Consider the following 19,805-nt stretch of genomic DNA (forward strand, 5'->3'; position numbering starts at 1 on the left):
TTGGTTCTTATGTGTACTTTAGGGATTGGCTATTATGGTGTCTCATGCAGTGTCATTCTTATCCCATTGTACCTTTTTACAATCATTTTGTAATTTTGTTATTTATTAAGCTTGGTGAAGAGATAAAGTAGAAGGTGATCACGCACCAGCCAATTAGCTATACTTTAAAAAAGACAGTTGGGAGTTGATTGGCTGGTTCGTTTCCAACTTCTACATTATCTCTACTTTATCTTCCTCTGTTAAATGTCAGGATTTATCAAAAAGGAACTTTGGTTTGCAATAAGCTTTTCTTGTCTTACAGACTGGTACTCTTACTGAAGATGGCTTAGACCTCTGGGGAATCCAAAGAGTAGACAATGCTCGGTGAGCAACTATTTAGTGGTATTGGTCACTTAAGCCAATTATTTTGTCTGAGAAGTGATGCCTTTTTTTTTTTTATGTCTCGTATTGATGCTGAGGTTCACTCTTCTGACATTGATTTTTTTTTTTATTTTTACATAAATTCTGTACTTTGTTGGACACTGCACTTCATTGATGACTGAATCTTGCATGAAAAATGACCATCAAGGATCTACATATAGCTCTCACACACAATTTATCATATATACGTATAGATTATATATGTGCAAGGCTGGTGGTAAAGGTGCAGACCTGAGATAGAGAGAAAGAGGCTTCTCCTTGTGAGAGCTTCAAATCTGAAGAGAGCCTAATACGGCCTACATACATGCCGATATTAAGGCATTTTCTAAGTGATTTTGCTTAGTTTGCAAAGTCGCTTAGAAAATGCCCTCACATCGGTGTATGTGTGGGGGCTATATCGACAGCAATGCACGTCTTTGTCGCTGGCTGAGATGGATGAACAGTGTCCATCAATATCGGCATCGGCAGGGTTCTCCCACCGGAGAACACTGGCACTGTCTGCTCGCTTAGCATACAGAGCTGACGGCTCACTCTGCGTGTGGGCTGTCAGCTCTGTGTGCTGAGCAGAATGGCCCGACATAGCACAGCTAGGTCGCCCTACACACATCGGCATGTGTGTAGGGCCCACAAGAAAATAGGAGCTAAATAGCTGATCTAGACTAGGATACAGTGCTTAGAGAGGGGAGCAACATGTCCCTGGGCAAGCATAAGATACAGTGATAAAGTGAGTTAGAGTGAACATTCGTAACATTCAAGTATATGGGGGTTATCCAGTTGGTGCCATTTTTTAGGGTGAATTTCGGTTTGGTCTATTCAATTAAAGTGATATATCTTCGCCTAAATGAAAAATTCAGCACAGTTCAAAATTCAGCGCAAAAACACGTGGATCGGTGAATTACTTGCCAGAAGATGTATTTTTCTACGAAATTGTGGGCGTTTTCACTCTGTTTTTAGTCCTTTTTCAACCATGTCCTTTGTACCCCCCCCCCCCCCCCCAAACACTGAAAAGGCATCAGCAAAACATTATTTTTAAAAATGTATGAAAATACTCACAATTGAATAATCATGGGTCAAATTAGACCTTTTTTTTCGGCTTGCTGAAAAACGGGACAAATTGAATACCCCCTGTGTTGTAGTTTGGTCAGGCAGGAAGGTGGGTGTAGAAAGGTGCAGATTACAGGTATAAGGTACAGGTATAATGTGACCAGGCTAGAGTTGTGTGAATTAGTGATCCTTGTGATTGTGAGGGAGGAAGGATCATGGATTCTTGTGGTAATTAGAGAACTTTGCTGGAAATAAATGGAATGACGAGAGAATATGACCAGTCTTATCATAACATTCAGGACAGATTGGGGTATTTTAACTAAGTATTGTTTTAATATTTCGCAGGTTTCTATTGCCAGAGGAAAAGGCTTGCAGTGAGAGCTTGGTTAAGTCTCAGTTTGTTGCCTGCATGTCAACCTGTCATTCACTCACAAAGATTGATGGGGTAATTTCAGGTGACCCTCTTGACTTAAAAATGTTTGAAGCTACAGGTTGGGTGAGTTATCTTTCATCCTTGTTATTTCACACTTATTGTACATTATGTAACAACATAGATCTTTCCTGAAGTGTATATTAAATAGTAGTGTTTACTAGTCTGCATTTTATCATTATATCCTGTATTGATACTTTTGTGTTTTCTTGGAATGATTTTGTTATTTTTACAGTCACACAATAGTTAGAGGTAATGGCTTGTCATGTTTGCCTAATTTATTTATTTATTTATTTATTTATATATTTTTATTTTATATTTATATATTAACAGTTCCTTATATAGCACATATATATTCTGCAGCGCTTTACAGAGTATAGTTGAACATTCACATCAGTCCCTGCCCTAGTGAAGCTTCCAATCTATAATCCCACCACATGTACACACAGACCTTGACCCATGTCGACCTTTAACCCTGTCTACCTTGGGGCCAGTCGACCTAATGACTGTCGACCTAAGTGTGGTCTGACAGATGACCGTTTCCCGTACACACACAGACATTCTAGGGTTAATTTTGTTGGCAGCCAATTCACCTACCAGTATATTTTTGGATTGTGGGAGGAAACCGGAGTAAACCCACGCAAACAAGGTAGAATATACAAACTCTGCACAGTTAGAGCCTTGCTAGCACCAATATTATTTGCTGTTTTTTTTTTTTTTTTTGGGGGGGGGGGGGGGGGGGGGTGAAAAAAAACCAAGAATCACAAAAATGGGTTTATTATTGGGTATTTTTTTGGAGGCTGCTGAGAATCCAGTAATTAATTCCTGATAAATGCTGGCAGGGGCCACACTTCAGGGAGCTCAATCAGCCTACAGTAAATTACCACGGCAAATCAAATCCCCCCCCCCCCAAAGTATAATCGTACAATCTAAAGCAGTGGTTCTCAACCCCGGTCCACGTTTTCCAGGTCACCCAGCAGGTGCACTCGTTATTCACTGAAACATTTAAAAAAATCACAGGTGGAGCTGATTATTTCACCTGTGATTTTGTGAGGATACCTGGAAAACATGCACTGTTGGGGGTCCTTGAGGACCGAGGTTGAGAACCACTGATCTAAAGTGATATTGGGGGTCAAATACAAGCAAGCTGCACATCTCTTGTTCACTCTGTACATATCCTCCATCGTACACCATGTTACCTTATCATTAATCATCTGAAATAGATTTAAGAAGTGAAATATTGTTTGACTGCACGTACAATGATTTAATGAGGTTTGTCCCTTGGTTAACTTCACCCCTGCACTCCCCTTCCCAAAAGCATTAGTTTGTTGTTATGGACAGATTAGCAAATGCACCGTTCAAATGTTATTTACTAAAAGTTAGACTGATAAACTGCGTAGCTGCACGGAAAACGTCAGCTGGTATGTTGACATAGCAACAGTCACAGTGCTGACATTCTGAAATGTCGACATCTTTATATATTTTCTGACTTAATGCTGTAAAAAATGAACTATTGTTGTATAAATTATGACTGAGTAGAGCAGGAAGTACTGTACAAATAAAGAAACTTACACTGTGCACTTTCCACAGCTGCTTAGCACCAAGTGGTCACTGACCTGCTTTTTCCTGCTTAGATTCTGGAGGAAGCCACCGAGGAGGAGACTGCGCTGCACAATAAGATCATGCCAACTGTTGTTAAACCTCCAAAACAACCGAACACTGAGCACAAACCTGCAGGCAGCGAGGAAATGGTATGGCTAATGTCGTCTCTCCCATTCACCCTGTGCTTTAAATGACAGACTAGCGATATATTCCAAGAGGCCTAGCAGAAAGTCTCTCTCTGCAAGGGGTATTTACTGCGCGGTACTGTTAAGGTCCCCAGGCCTTAGGGCAACAATTGAAATAGGTCGACATGGCTAATGTCAGCAATGGAAGGTCGACAGTCAAAAGGTAGACATGCGTTTTCCACATTTTTTTTTTTTTTTTAGCCAATGTGCTGACAGGCGGTATTTCATGCCCTATCATCCACTATGGCGTGATGGGAGAATAAAATAGTGTGCTGAGTGTAGCGAGGCACCGGGCCCGAAGCATGGCGAGTGCAGCGGTACACCTAAATGGTGTCCGTGTCGACTTTGTAGTCACATTTAGGACAAAAACCTCTGAAAAACTCATGTAGACCTTCCCATTGTCGATCTAATGCTTGTGTTGACCTTCCGACCCTGACGACATTAGCCATGTCGACCTAAGGGCTGATCAATGCATGTCGCCCCAATGAACCATACCCATTTACTGCGCAATGAACCAATGCCAATATTTTCTGTCTGCTTTTTTAATGTACTATAAAAAGTTGGAACAGCCAAATGTTTCTTGACGGCGAACATCATTTATTGAGATTAGCATATTATAAATATGTATTATATCTCATTATATGAGGGTTGTGTTTAACCCTTTGAGTGACAACATCTGTGAGAGATGCGCAAACTATCCGCTAAAAATGCTCGCGTCACTCACATTTGTTATGTCATTTTAAATATAAGGTAAACGCTACAGGTCATTATGATGATACAAATGTTTGCCTGTCAATTGTCAACACCAATTTTGACAAATTTGCTTGGCACTCAAAGGGTAAACTGTGCCTTCGGCGGCGTGGCTTTGCACTGTATCTAAGGATGTTGTTGTGAAGTGTAATATAAGTATCCATCATGCTTCCTAATGCTAGATATCTTATACTTTGTACTGATCTGTCTGAACCAATGCTAATTTGTATTTAGTTGTTTTTTTAAATTAATTGTAGCAATCATTTAAAAAAAAATCTGAATATTCTCATGTTGCGCTTCTTCTTTTCCCAGGAACTTTTTGAATTGCAGGTAAGTGTTATTTTCACACTTTTGTTCGCCTCAGAATGCAGTTCACACATTTCAATGGGAAAAAAAATTGCAAACAGATTCTTGGCGCTGCGGAGTCACACGGAGCTAGCACATTATGTGTAACACACGAAGGATAGATATATGTGGAGACGTGTGTGTGTGTGTATATGATGTGATATGTATATATATGTGTGTGTGTGTGTATATGCGTGTGTGTATGTATGTATGTATGTGTATATATATATATATATATATATATATATACATATACATAGTCTCAGCAGGCTGGCACTCCACCTTAGAAGGGAGATGATACTTGCCTGGGTGCCTTCCAGGGTACGGGACCAATGGTATATGGGGCGGCACTCACCAGGGCTTGAAGAATGAAAAAAAAGAGTCAGACCACTTTGGGGTTCTCCGTTCGACGTTTCAGTCGCTTAGACTTTTATCAAGAACTTTGTGTATGCCCAAAGTTCTTGATAAAAGTCTAAGCGACTGAAACGTCGAACGGAGAACCCCAAAGTGGTCTGACTCTTTTTTTTCATTCTTCAAGCCCTGGTGAGTGCCGCCCCATTGCCCCATATATATATATATATATATATATATATATATATATATATATATATATATATATATATATATATGTTCTATGTATATGTAAATAAACTTTCTTTATTTCATAACTGCCCATAACGGTTTAATCCACCAGGTGGCAGTATCTTTTAATAATCCCAGTTTCTTAAACCTTTCTGAACCACGGCGCCATAGTGTGTCAGAACACCATAGGACAAAAGTTTCTTATTTAAACATTCAGGAAAAAACTATTAAAAGAAGTAAATTGTATTTATATGTGATCCTTCATCTCCGTTATGTGCTGTGGAACAGTATTCATTCAGTTTGTCCACATATTGTATTATTTAAATCCACAAGCACTGGTTTCATTGACTATATTGACTATCAATAATTTTAAATGGTCCTGGTCCACCAACCCAGGGCAAGTGTCCTGAGGCACCCTAGGGTGCCATGGTACCCAGTTTGGGAACTGCTATCATAATCTTTTCCGATTGTGAATATATATTTCGATTTATAAATCATGGTTTTAAACAGAATATGTCAAACATAAAGCTATAAGGTTAATACAAATTAGTAATTACACACATTGCTGTAAGTCTATTGGTCATTGATTTATGGGCTCATACATTTATTTTTGAGTAATAAACTACCAGAAACTCCCAGTGTGCCAGTGGCAATAAGTTATTTTCTTTTAAGTTGCTTAAATAAGACTAAAGCCCCCCATACACGGTCCGTTAATAGGATCCGTTGTGTGCTTAAACAGCACACATCGGATCGCATCCCTAGTGCATGCACTGCGATCCGATCCGATGTATAGCTAGTACAAAAAGTATGCGCAGCACATACTTTTTGTACCGTACTATGTGATGCGCGGGAGCGTGCATCGCATAGTACAGAACGGAGCCGGTCCACAATGGACCGTGTATGGGCTCCTTTAATATTTTTCTCATATTGCCACTTGCCTTCGGTCAGTATCTCCGTTCTCTTATTTCTGAGAAGGGATCTAACTTTGATTTGTCGGTGTGCTTGATGCGCTCCAGCTGCAGCTGAAACCACTATTGGATATAGTCAGAAATGGTCATAAAAGCTGCACACAGGCCTCCCTGTACTGATTATGAAAAGAGAAGTATAAGACTGCGCTGTACCTGCAGTGTGAAATAGGGCTGCTGCACAATATCCTGAGGTGCACTACAATATCACCTTAGCAGAAAAAACCATGGGGAAAAGAATTGGATATGAGTGCGCAATCCCTACTGCTAAATAACAAATGACATGTGACAACTCTCTGGTAAAAAAATATAATATTTATTAATTTGTGCACAATAACACAACATTTATCATTTATAAAATACACTTGGAAAAAAGATAAAATGGGAGTGTCTCCTAATACCGGTATACATAAATTGGACAGACAAACACAAAACATAAAAGTCCTCTGGGGCCTGATTCAGCTCCTAATATTGGGGCAGATGGTATACCCAAAGTCCAGAGATGTGCCAATTGGCTAAGAACAAAGTCCTGCAATCAGGATAATAAGGTCCTGTAAATCAGAATATCTGCTGTATGGAAAATTGGTGTGAGGGTCTTGGAGGGTTTGGAAAGGGTTTACCTTATATCCAGATGCTCTCTGACCACAAAATCGAAACGTCTGCCGGCAGACTTCACTCCTGCTGTGATGTTTGTAAAAACAGTCTGTAGTCCGATTCCTCTCCAAACCCTCCAAGACCCTCACACCAATTTTCCATACAGCGGATATCCTGATTTACAGGACCTTATTATCCTGATTGCAGGACTTTGTTCTTAGCCAATTGGCACATCTCTGGACTTTTGAGTATACCATCTGCCCCAATATTAGGAGCTGAATCAGGCCCCACAGGACTTTTATGTTTTGTGTTTGTCTGTCCAATTTATGTATACCGGTATTAGGAGACACTCCCATTTTATCTTTTTTCCAAGTGTATTTTATAAATGATAAACGTTGTGTTATTGTGCACAAATTAATAAGGTACTTGTGTATTTTGGCGGCGCCCCCGATGTCCGTCGTACGACGAACAGATCGCATCGCATGCCATGCACCCGATGGCATGCGATGCGATGCGACGCGATTTTGACCCCCTATACGACCAAAAATCGTATAAGCACCCAAATGGGTGCTTACAATGTTAAATGCACCCCCACGCCACCCCTCACTATAAACGTGAACCCGAAGCGTGGCGAGCGCAGCGAGCCCACGAGGGGCGGCGGTACGCGTCCTACGACCTTTTCATTCCCCCACTATCCACGTCGGCGTGGAGTTGAGAATAGAATAGTGTGGCGAGCCACCGAGCCCGAAGCGTGGCGAGCGGACGCGGATACCTTCACAGTTATACGCGTCCCCTCGCGGGCTTCACAGGTGTCCGTGGCGACGCGGACACCTGTGAAGCCCGCGAGGGGACGCGTTTACCTGTGAAGGTATCCGCGTCCCCTCGCGTGGCTCGCCACGCTTCGGGCTCGGTGGCTCGCTGCGCTCGCCACACTATTCTATTCTCAACTCCACGCCGACGTGGATAGTGGGGGTATGAAAAGGTCGTAGGACGCGTACCGCCGCCCCTCGCGGGCTCGCTGCGCTCGCCACGCTTCGGGTTCACGTTTATAGTGGGGGGTGGCGTGGGGGTGCATTTAACATTGTAAGCACCCATTTGGGTGCTTAACATTGTATAAGCACCCATTAGGGTGCTTATACAATGTTTAATCGCATCGCATCACATCGTATGGCATCGTATGCCATGTACAATGGCATACAATTTCAAAATTGTATGCCATCGTGCACTATCGTACGATATCGCGTCGCATCGCATACCATCGTATGTGTTATGGTATGCGATGCGATGGGCGCCGCCAAAATACACAAGTACCATTAATAAATATTATATTTTTTACCAGAGAGTTGTCACATGTTAATTGTTATTTAGCAGTAGGGATTGCGCACTCCCTGTACTGATCCATGATATTGTTATACTGTATATCCACGACTTTCGAGTCGTGCTTTTGGTTAGACATTTTAAAACCTACGTTACATTTTGTAAAAAAAAAATAGTAAAAAACATTTGCTTTTATGGTGGAAAAAGCACAGGACTTGAGTGGGAAGGCTGGTGAGCTAATATTACAAACATTCAGCTTTGGATGAGAACAGATCCGAGCAGTAAAATGTTCCTTCAGTAGCCACGTGGTATTATTCTGCAACCACGGCATTTACAGGCTAGTTTAGTGTTCTAATAAAAGAGTTTATTTTTGGATTCATCACAAATCATTGAGATGAGAGTTTGGGAATATTTCTAGTTTATACTGAACAGCAAAGAGTTTTAAGAAAAAAAAAAAAAAAAAAAAAAAAAAAAAATATATATATATATATATATATATATATATATATATATATATATATATATATATATATATATATATATATATATATATATATATATATAGAATAGTAGAACGGGGGCTCCTAACCTGGACCATTTTTTATTCTTCAGGAATCACTAGACCATTGATATAGACTGTTTGTTACGTGATTGATGCCACAAAGCAGAAAGCACTGAAATATTTTAAGTGTACTGCTCACGGCTGGTATTACATGTTCCGCACATCTATCAAGTGCCCCGTGTGTAGGCCCCATAAGGGTCCCATTTAATTGCAAGTGATATGCTTGTTCTCACTAATTGCCAATTTCAAATGCTGCTTCAACCAATTAGCACTTAACGGTCATGTTACAGGCTATGTTTGATAAATAACAGGAGCTGATTACTTGGAATACCATCTAAAATTTAGTAAGAAGTAATAACAAGCGTATCAGCTTGCACGATCAGTATTCAACTGACCCCCCCTGCACATGCTGTTTTCACGTTGCTGCAAAAACCTAATCACTTGGCTCTCGGCTAAATGCAGTGGGTTTCCTGCATTAGCCGCGAGCCTCTCTTGTTTGGGGGAATCCTTGCCGTCATCTGACAGCTAGGGTTCCCCCGGAATATTGAATACGGTGAGCGGCCGGCGCAGGGGGTTAAATGGCAAGGGTCGCTTGTGTTTGGCGATCCCTGCCGATTAACCCCCTCGCTGGCCGCATCGAATACTGCCCATATTTAAAAGAACAGTCTACCAGCAGCCAACAGTATATGGCTATAACGCTGTTCTCAGACTCCTCTATTATGTCACTAACAAGTCAAAATGGACTCCACAACATAACAGTCATTTCAGATGGAGCAACACTTAAATTGCTCTATCAAGCAACATTTAGAGGACACTGGTGCGCCATACACTTGAACTCCCCACATAGGGGAGTATTCAATGATTTTTTTTCTCCATGTGAAGTGAATCCTATTTAGGATTCGTTGCACATTCGCAGGGTTCCGGAGGACTGCAGCATTCGCTGCCAGCCCTCCCTGTCACCCTATTCAAAGCCTCTGCCCCTGATGGTGAATTTTAACCCGCAGGGAGCCGGGGGACGGTGGCAGGCAGGGAGATGTAAGCCTCCCTGCCTGCCCCAGAATTTTTGTGAGGGAGTAGGAGGGCTTAAGGGGACACAGACAGCAGAATCTGCCCCCCGGAGAGCTGGCAGGGGACGGGTAGGGAGCCGCTTCACTGGTTCCGCTCATAAGAAGCCAGGACCAGTGTGCAGTGAATATATGAATATCTAATAAGTGGCCCCCAGCACCCTGCTGGTGAATGTTAAAAAAAAAAATGCAAAATTATAAAAAAATAAAAATTAAACATATATTAATGTGCTTCAAACACATGAATAAAAATAGCATGCCCCTTCACAAAAATTTTTTGACACCCCCCAAAAAAACCCCTTTATTTTAAAAGATCACTTTCCAGTTCACCTTAAAAAGATGTCGAATGCAAAACGGTGAATCATAACAAAAATCAGGGAGAAAGCAATTCGCCCTCCTAGCATTGAATACACTCTCGGTGAAAACCCCATTGAAATACACCAGTGAATTGCAGCGAGCATGAAACTGAGTACTGGCCGGCATTCACTGTTCGCTTTTGGCGAACAGTGAACATTGAATAGGGTGAATCATAATTTCAGTGAAAAAGATTCACTGCAAACAGCCCGATTCGCCGGAAAAAAACCCGGTGAATCGGGAGCATTGAATACTGGCCATAGAGGTAAGGAGCAGCCTTTAATTGTATAGGATATACTTAAGAATTCAATGTTAACTGAAAGCAAATCTTTTATTTTCACACAAATTATACATTACCATTCTTGTATGATCTTTCACTAATTTTGCCTTGAAATAAATGGCATAGTGTTCACTCAGTGTAACCTTATTCAGTTTTTCCTTTTAACCCCCACTTGCAGACATCATATGAAATCGGAATTGTACGCCAGTTTCCTTTCTCTTCAGCTTTGCAGCGTATGACCGTTGTTGCCAAAGTTCTAGGAGAGAAACGGATGGATGCATATGTGAAAGGGGCCCCAGAAGTGATAGCCAGTCTCTGCAAGCCAGACACAGGTGAAGAACAACATTTGTTTAATTTAAGAAGTAACTACTTGGTTTTGGTAATAAGATGAAAATCATTAAATGTTGGCGTTACAACATGATCTGTAATCTATAAACATTAGACGCTATGGCCAGTATGATTATTATTATCCTTTATATATAGCACACAAGGGATCAGCAGCACCCAAGTACAGAGTACACTGACCAAAAGAAGAACACGGTGACAGTTCAAGACAATAAAGTACAAGTTATATAAACATTACTGTGTCAGTAGACATCTCTGAAATAAGTATCCGGGTGGCAGAAAATTGGCGCATTTGCTGCCGTCAAAGGGAATGTGGAACAGGAGCTAGTTTTAAGTAAGAGATAGAAAAGCACATGAGGGAAGAGGGCCCTGCTTATGAACGCTTTAATTCTAACTGGGCGGGCCAGACAGAGTGCTGACACAGATTGGTTAGATATATCCCTCTGATCCATTATATATGAAAAGTATCAAATTGTAAGAAAATATCATTAGGTGCAACCAGGTTTACAGCATCAACCTCAAAGTTTAACTATGTTTTGAAATCAGATGTCTTCTAATCAAGTCTAGTAAATCAGTTCATGCTTGTGTCCATTGTTGCAAAATACCAAAGTTTTACATTGGTCATATGTTTAATCACATGCTAAACATTTGCTACATGCTATCTGGATTCTTCAGGGTGGCATATTGAAATTTTCTATTTTGCAGTTCCATCTGACTTTGCGACTGTGTTAGAAGACTACACAAAGCAGGGATACCGTGTCATTGCACTAGCGCACAGGAAACTGGAGTCCAAAATTGCATGGCATAAAGTCCAAAATATTAGTAGGTATGGAGTCTTTCTGTGTGTTCATTTATCTGCAGCATTGTTATACATGGTGGAAGTTCGTCACATTTGCCCGGAGGCAAGATAAATATTGGTGCCCCCCAAATAGCTCAATCAGAGGGGTGTCTGTCTATAGTAAGACAGTTCTCGGGTTCTAATACAGGGTGTGACACTTGCAAAAAAATTATGTTAGGAGTGGGAGCGATATTGATGGTTTTCAATTAATAGATTCAAACTGGTAGGGGAGTAGAGGTGCTCCCTTGTGTGCAGGAGCCTGGCGGCAGATGACTCCATTGCCTCTCAGAGATATGCCTCAGTTGAAATACTGGATGCACTGAGGCAAAGGTCAAAGCTGTGACATGCACAAAATGGTCATAGCAGTCTCAGTATTTTTTTTTTATCAACATTTATTTGTAAGACACCAGCATATTCTGTTATGATTTACAACTGGGAACAGAGTAATGCAGGCCCCTGTTCCTCATCCTACAGATGCGATCTGCTGATTTGTGATATTGATAATTGCTAGGGAATTAGGCAAATACCCACCGATCCGGTCCATTTTTGGGTTGAAATTAGCAAGTCGGGAAATCCCAACATTTTGAATTTACCCAAACCCCTGAGCCAGCCATCGGCAGAATTGTGAATTTTGGAAATCCGTAGCAGATGCATGGGCCCTATTGGAAAACAAGATTTGGTAGTTACACAGAGAGCGAGAGAGATGGGAGGACCCGGCTTCCAAGCTTACAATCTATAGGGGAGTAGTGTATCAAGATTTCTTTACGCTTTTGTTTGTTTACATTAAAAATAATTGAATGCAAGGTAGTATTTATAAGTTGTAATATTATGCTGCCCACTTAATAATGCATTATTGTTTATTGATACTGATAGAGAAATATATGGTTATTATGCAGTACTAAACACACGCAACATAATGCATATTGGTTCAACAGAAAATCAATCATTCCTGAGGATGTTTTCCACTTATGACAAAAGCAACTTAAACATTTTTTGTGACCAAAATGATTTATTATTTTAGTGACCAAAATGATTTATTTTAGTTTCGCTGATAAATTTTATATTTTAGCTTTTTTTTTTTTTTTTTTATTGTTTCAAATCTTATTGCAGAGATGTAATTGAAAACAACATGGCGTTCCTGGGGCTTATTATTATGCAAAACAAACTTAAACCAGAAACTCCGGCTGTTCTTGAAGATCTGCGCAAAGCTAAGATCCGCATGGTTATGGTCACAGGTGAGTCCAGTCCTTTGGCGCGTGAGGCGGTTTCCGGTATTGCTTGGTTTCTCATGCATCATTCTTCTGCTGGCCTGTCTTACAGGAGATAACATGTTAACTGCAATTTCTGTTGCCCGAGACTGTGGAATGATTCTACCTCATGATAAGGTTATTGTTGCTGATGCACTACCTCCTAAAGATGGACAGACTGCCCAGATTAACTGGCACTATGCAGACACCATGCCAAGAAATACTTTGAATGCTATTAACTCAGAGGTGAGCATAAGGCAGCATTATACAATTAACATTTAATTACCTTTGCGTGCAATGAATAAAAGGGAACACTAACAAATAAATTTATCGTTCCCATTTATTGATGATTTACACTTTTTTCTTCTTTAAACATGTCTGCTTGTTTGCTTATTTAGTGATTTATTAGGTGATTATTTCAGTCATAAAACAGCAGAAATATTTTGTGATTTTCTAATAATTTGTTTGTAAGGAAAGATCAAATACACAAATGTGTTGCAATCTCCTTTCATTCATGGAACTTTAAAGTTTTGTGTTTTCATCAAATATGTTTCTTTGTGTAATTTACATGTTTTAAATGCTCATTGTGAATTCATTACAATGGTGAAACCAGTAAACCGGGTACACACTAGACAATATCGCTAACGACCCGCATGTGTGCACATTGGTGACAATATTGCGGGTACACACTAAGCAATATGATAAACAATATCACTCATAAGGGCCCAAATTAGTGATATTTTTTAAATATTGCTTAGTGTGTATGGGGCACCAAATATTCAGTCTATCATTACAGCTAGGGAAAGGAACAGGAACAATCTCCCTTTGGTTCTTTACTCATTTCGGGGATGCTCTTGGTTTTTCTTTTGGAAGTTAAAATACAGTATGACTGCAGTCCACATAATATTTGACACAATGCCATTAACTAAAACAATATAGTCAAAATATTTTGTTTTGTACTTATTTAAAAAAAAAAAAAAAAGTATAATTCTTAATTGAGGTTTGCTAAGGTGTTTCAAGTGGAGATGCACAGATTTTTCAACTTGTAACTTAATTCTAAAGGTCAAAGCTAACCTGTAAGTATTCACTCTCACACACACACACACACATTTCTATACTTCCCTACATGTTCCCAATCCTCTTCTTTCTCACTTCTGTGATCCACTTTTCGGAGTGGAAGCTGGGGCATGCACATGGCACACAGCTGTGATTAGGCCATCGTAAAAACCTGTATACCACCAATGTAGACCAAATGTAAATACATTATATACAGAATAAACAAATTATATACAGTACCTTCATGTGCTCTTACATTTTAAAAGAGAAGTGTGAGTTGTCGCTGTTAGGTTATCCATGTCATGAGTAGTGAGCAGTTGGTGGATTTAAATTGGCCTGGGCTCTGTCTCTCACACCATATGGATTTCTCACTGTGGTACTAAGAATTATGTCATCTGTAAACATATGCACTTTCAGGTGCCATCCTATAGGTCTTTTAAAACAAAGACTTTCAACATTTCTAGATTTTTAACCCCTGTGCACGGACCATATCAGTAACCTCCAGTGTCATCCGAGACCCTACTGTACAAGCTATGCAGTGTGGATGGTGTAATGATTACTGTTTGATGTTGAAGCGACACTGGCACCTTTGATAGTCATGCCCAGTGTTACTCAGATTAAGGAATTGGAGATGGTTTTTGAAGTTCAGATCCCAGCATGATCTTTTAGTACTGTATGTGAAAGCCTAATTAAGGTAACAGATAAACAGCAGCCATGTTACTTGCACATCTTTTAGCATTGTATAACTTGTTACAATTGTTGCAAATGTTATTCCTGTTGTATTTACAGGTTATTCCAATGAAATCACTAAATGACAGCTTAGAAGAGAATCCAGCAATAGATTACCATTTTGCAATGAATGGAAAATCTTTTGCTGTCATTCTGGAACACTTTCAGGATCTGCTTCCAAAGGTAAGGCAGATATTATTGCCTTACAGTGTTTCTGCCCAATTCTACTGTGTACAATATTGCGAAAATATTTTTTTATCTCCTCCTAGTTGGTGTTACATGGTACGGTGTTTGCACGGATGGCACCTGATCAGAAGACACAGCTGGTGGAAGAGTTACAGAATGTAGAGTGAGTTATCGTTTAATACCTGGTAGTCTTGCATGCTGCAATATACAACCTTCCTAGGTACACTGGGAGAAAAGAAATGCTCTCCTAATTGCACAATAAATGCAAACTCTGTGAATGATTTTTTATTGTGTTTAGAGGTTGTGCCCAATTTTTTGAAAAACACAAAGGTGTTCACTTTTATAAAATAAAAAGTGGGATATACAGTAGAACCATTAAATCACTCAAACAGAATTCATAAATAATATGTTTGAGGTGCAGAACATTTTCTGACTGCAGGGGTGCAAAATAAATCCTTGCAGAAACATTTATCCATTCATCGGTGTGTGACTGATGGATAGTCCCACTTGCTTTGTGTGTAGAAAGCAAAGTATCAAGTTTGCAAATTTAATGTAAACTTTCTGTTTGTTTTGAGTACTTCCCAAACCCAAGAAATATGCACATGTGGCTTATTACCCTTTTATGCAAATAGACACATTTAAATATTCACAACAAGACTTGACTGATGATTGTGAAATATGGGTACTTGTGTATTATCTGGGCGCCCGATATATTGCATCGCATGCCACTAATTAAGGCATGCGATGCGATGTGATGGTACCCGATTTCAGGGGTTTTAAAACCCCTCTGTACAATTTTAATATCACGTTGCATCGCATGCCATTATGATGGCATGCGATGCAACGCAATCATGCCCCATTTGGGCTTATTCCCATGTTAAATGCCCTCCCAGACCCGATTTGTAATTGTACACCCACCCTAATGGGTAATTACTATGTTAAATGGCCCCCCATTGTTAACGCCACCCCACTATCAACGCCAACCCGAAGCATGGCGAGCGCAGCGAGGGACGGCGGTACGCGTCCTCCGACCTTTTCATACCCCACTATCCACGTCGGCGTGGAGTTGATTTTATATAGTGTGGCGAGCGCAGCGAGGGGACGCGGAATATATGTGAAGTAATCCGTGTCCCCTCGCGGGGCTCGCTGCGCTTGCCACAGTTCGGGCACAGTGGCTCGCTGCGCTCACCACACTAAATAAAATCAACTCCCCGCCGACGTGGATAGTGGGGGTATGAAAAGGTCGGAGGACGCGTACCGCCGGCCCTCGCGGACTCACTGCGTTCGCCACGCTTCGGGGTTCCGTTGATAGTGGGGTGACGTTAACAATGGGGGGCCATTTAAGTAATTACCCATCAGGGTGGGTGTACAATTAAAAATCGGGTCTGGGGGGGGGGGGGCATTTAACATAGAAATCAGGCACCTGGGTGCCTGTACAATAAAAAATCGGGTCCAATCGCATCGCATGCGATATGATGCGATTTTTTTGCCCTGCAATGAAAAAATCGGGATCCCAGATAATACACAAGTACCGAAATATGTAGGTTATGCGCTTTTACATAATTCAACATCAGGTAATTCAGTTCAAGAACAGCAATCACCAGTCTATTCAAGCTTTCTTAATCTGGAAATAAGTGTAACACCCTTTAGCATATTGGCCAGACAACGTGAATTCTAATGTGCTTGATGTTTTGCTATATAAATGAAATTATTATTTATTATAAAGAAATATATTTTGTTGGTTTTGGGCAAGCCTTAGGTTTATGTGATTTTAAAATATTTCTGTCATTTTTTTTTCTGTTTGACAGCTACTATGTTGGCATGTGCGGGGATGGGGCAAATGATTGTGGGGTAAGTGGAAAGGTTTAACCTACCTATTAATTGTATTATTTATTACAATAATTAATTACCAAAACGTACCAAAATAGTTTGTCGTTCTGTGTATTAAATGCAATATGTAATGAATATATCCCATGGAATAGCACATTACTTTGTCATAAGAAGTTAAAGACCTAGAGGTGAAGCCAGGCTACTTGAACCCAGCATGTGCATTGTTTGACATCTGTGGCCTATTCTAAGGGGAGTTATTACTAATAAGGCTGTAATGCCCTCCTAGCATTGTGGGAAAGACAGCACAGGCTGTCCGTTGGAATAGCCCAATCTCCTGTTTAACAGTGCACCTAATTCTGTTACTGCCGTGTTATCCCCAACAAGTCAAACAGCAGGGAACTAGGCTTTAGTGTTTAGTCTTCAGTGCTTCCATCCTAGAAGGAGAAAGCATTGGAAGTGGTTTAGAGAAAGCCAGAGCTAGTCCAGTGAGAATAGCAATACAGTTCTTGTTGTTTAACCATGTTTCTTTCTGTCTGCGGGAGCTCTGCTAAAGCCAGTGCTGTCATAATAGTAGTGTCCCTCATTGTGGCTGCAAGCCCGGAGCTGGCTGGCTGACTAGTAGAATAATGCCTGAAATCAGTTCATCATCTTGAAGGTCAATGCCTATAAAAATCTAATAATCCACAAAATGCTGTAGAATTCAGATAGAAGTACAGTAGTGGTGCTCCAGTAGTAAAAGGTGTATCATAAGCAGCATTTGTTTATGGGTTCCTTCATTTGTATAAATGTGGGCTGGACCACATAAGAATGATATTGTGGGCAGACATCTGATCCTATTATCACTGCAATGTAAAACATTAAATAGCTTTTATTTATAATTCCTAGTAATCAGTATTTCATGTACGCATCACTTTCTTATATAAAACTGCTTCCACTAGCTTTTCTCATGCCATTGACACGGCGTATGTTGACAGGCACTAAAGAGAGCCCATGGAGGGATATCACTATCGGAGTTAGAAGCATCGGTGGCATCACCATTTACCTCTAGGACACCCAGCATTGCATGTGTGCCAAACCTGATAAGGTACAGTATAGTCTCTGTCATTACTCTGTATTGCTAAAGTACAAACCCGTCTTTTATACAGGTGTGTGACATTTCTTTACTATATGTATTAAATGTATATATCTCATCTTACTATTGTTTAACTAATGTTTTGGACTGATCATTCGCCAGGGCACTAGCAATTGTGCCTGGAGCTGCCGTTACACTCTCCTTCCAATTTCTCTCTCTCTTTCTTTCTCTCTTTCTTTCTCTCTTTCTCTCTCGCTCTCTCTCTCCCCAACTCACTTGTTTCCCTCGTTTACTCTGCCATTTTCCCTCTCTTTCATTCCACATCTACTTCCCATTTTTTGTTTCTTTTCACCTCCCCCAACAGTGTAAGAGAAGTAGTACTGAGCAGCTGGACATACGTACAATATAAGGGGAACACTGTTAAGGAGCAGGGCATGCAAACTGTGTAGGGAGAGCGCTGTGCAGAAATGCCAGTGGTGCCATGATTTTGTGTTACACAGCATACAAGTGTCATCATCCCCAAGCTCAGCTGTTAATTGTGATTCCACATTTATTATCATAATGATCCCAGAATGAGAAATTTAGGCTTTTGTCTTACTTCTACTTTTACAGTACTTGCAATCTTTGCATCTGCTCTAATATAAGCCGCATACAGCGCAATTTTGACCCTATGTAATTTGTCCAGGCTTGAGTACTCACTGTGCATCCTATTGCTGATGTCTGTCAAAGTAGAGAGGGTACAATTTGACTGGCAGGTGGTCTTGGGACGGGGCTTTTTCTGGCATGGAGTGTAGAGAAGGCTGTCTAGAGGAAGTGGATCCATCCTCTGGTGTGGATTGCAGGGGTTGGTGCTGGCTTTGAGACATACATCCTTGACCGACAGTAGATGGCTTACGTTATAGATAAGTAATATGTAATTACACCGGTCAACATACATTTTCAGTCTGGCTTCTTTACATCTGATTTTTATTTCTTCCACATTACTAATTAAAGAAAAAATAGTTTAACCTGAAAAAGTTTGCTTCAAACAAACAACTACTTTAACAGAATATATAAAAGTTTAGAAATTAATATTTTTTGGTATTTCTTCTGCGATTGTATGGACTTTCCCGTATTAGCCCCCAAATATAATCCCACATCATATGCTCATTGTATTGATCTTGATAAGGAAGTTCAAAGTCCATCACATCTTGGTGAAAGCATTCACTTTGCTCTTCTGAATTAGGCAACCATAGTATTTTTCAATCGGTCCAAATGAGCCTGTTACATATATGTATGATTGTGATGATCATTGTAAAAGGGATAAAAGCAAAGTTTTTAAAAAAATAAACAAAGGTGATGATTTGGAAACACCCAGCAGTTAATAATTGTAGTGTCTAATATACAGACGGAGCAGCACCCGGCAATAGAATCGCCAGCCGCCGGAAGGGGGGTGCGCTGGAGATGCTCGCGCCCCCCCGTTCCGACAGAGCCCTTCTCCGCCCGCTGCAGCTTCCCAGCTGCTCTCGGCTCCCCCCAATCCCTGCCCATCTTCCTGAAGCGGAGACGCGCAGGGAAAGTGATCCCGCCGCCGTGTTGACATGGACTTGCATGCGTGAGAGACGCTTGCATGTCTCCGTCAGATAGAGCGCTTCTCTGCCACCAATTCCCAGCGCTGGCTAAGAGGTGCTCCATCTGTGTGTGGTGTATTTAACATTAAAAGAGGTGTCCACTGTACTACTAGAATTCTACTGCATTTTCTTTGCTACACTGTTCAAAAATGTCACGTTATGCCACGTGCGCTGTATGGGGTTGAGCTAATTAGAGTTGAGACAATTATCCATGTCTCCAACAGATGGGTGCATGCTTGGAGATTAGTTGTGAAGAGTTTAAAAAGAATCAGCAGTTAGCACCTTTTTAGACAATTAACACCTGCTTTCGTGCAGATTTTGAAATTATTAGACCTAGATTTTTGTTTGACGCGTGAGTCTGTCATTTACTTTGGGTTTTTATACAGTGATTTAAAAAA

At 40.6% G+C, this 19,805-nt stretch overlaps 1 protein-coding gene across 2 annotated transcripts in view; it reads left to right on the forward strand.

Moving 5' to 3' along the window:
• The window catches only part of ATP13A3 (ATPase 13A3), a 116,185-nt gene that overhangs the window by 78,446 nt on the left and 17,934 nt on the right, over positions 1-19,805 (forward strand). For both annotated transcript variants that reach the window (XM_083177571.1, XM_083177572.1), the window contains exons 14-25: positions 302-363; positions 1,810-1,960; positions 3,529-3,645; positions 4,744-4,761; positions 10,673-10,826; positions 11,545-11,665; positions 12,788-12,912; positions 12,998-13,170; positions 14,770-14,892; positions 14,979-15,058; positions 16,704-16,746; positions 17,700-17,809. In XM_083177571.1, the coding sequence (XP_083033697.1) occupies positions 302-363; positions 1,810-1,960; positions 3,529-3,645; positions 4,744-4,761; positions 10,673-10,826; positions 11,545-11,665; positions 12,788-12,912; positions 12,998-13,170; positions 14,770-14,892; positions 14,979-15,058; positions 16,704-16,746; positions 17,700-17,809 (1,277 nt within the window). The remainder of the gene's footprint in view (positions 1-301; positions 364-1,809; positions 1,961-3,528; positions 3,646-4,743; positions 4,762-10,672; positions 10,827-11,544; positions 11,666-12,787; positions 12,913-12,997; positions 13,171-14,769; positions 14,893-14,978; positions 15,059-16,703; positions 16,747-17,699; positions 17,810-19,805) is intronic.

The sequence above is a fragment of the Crinia signifera genome, chromosome 3 (genome assembly GCF_055691185.1).
Source record: "Crinia signifera chromosome 3, ASM5569118v1, whole genome shotgun sequence".
Classification (NCBI taxonomy): domain Eukaryota; kingdom Metazoa; phylum Chordata; class Amphibia; order Anura; family Myobatrachidae; genus Crinia; species Crinia signifera.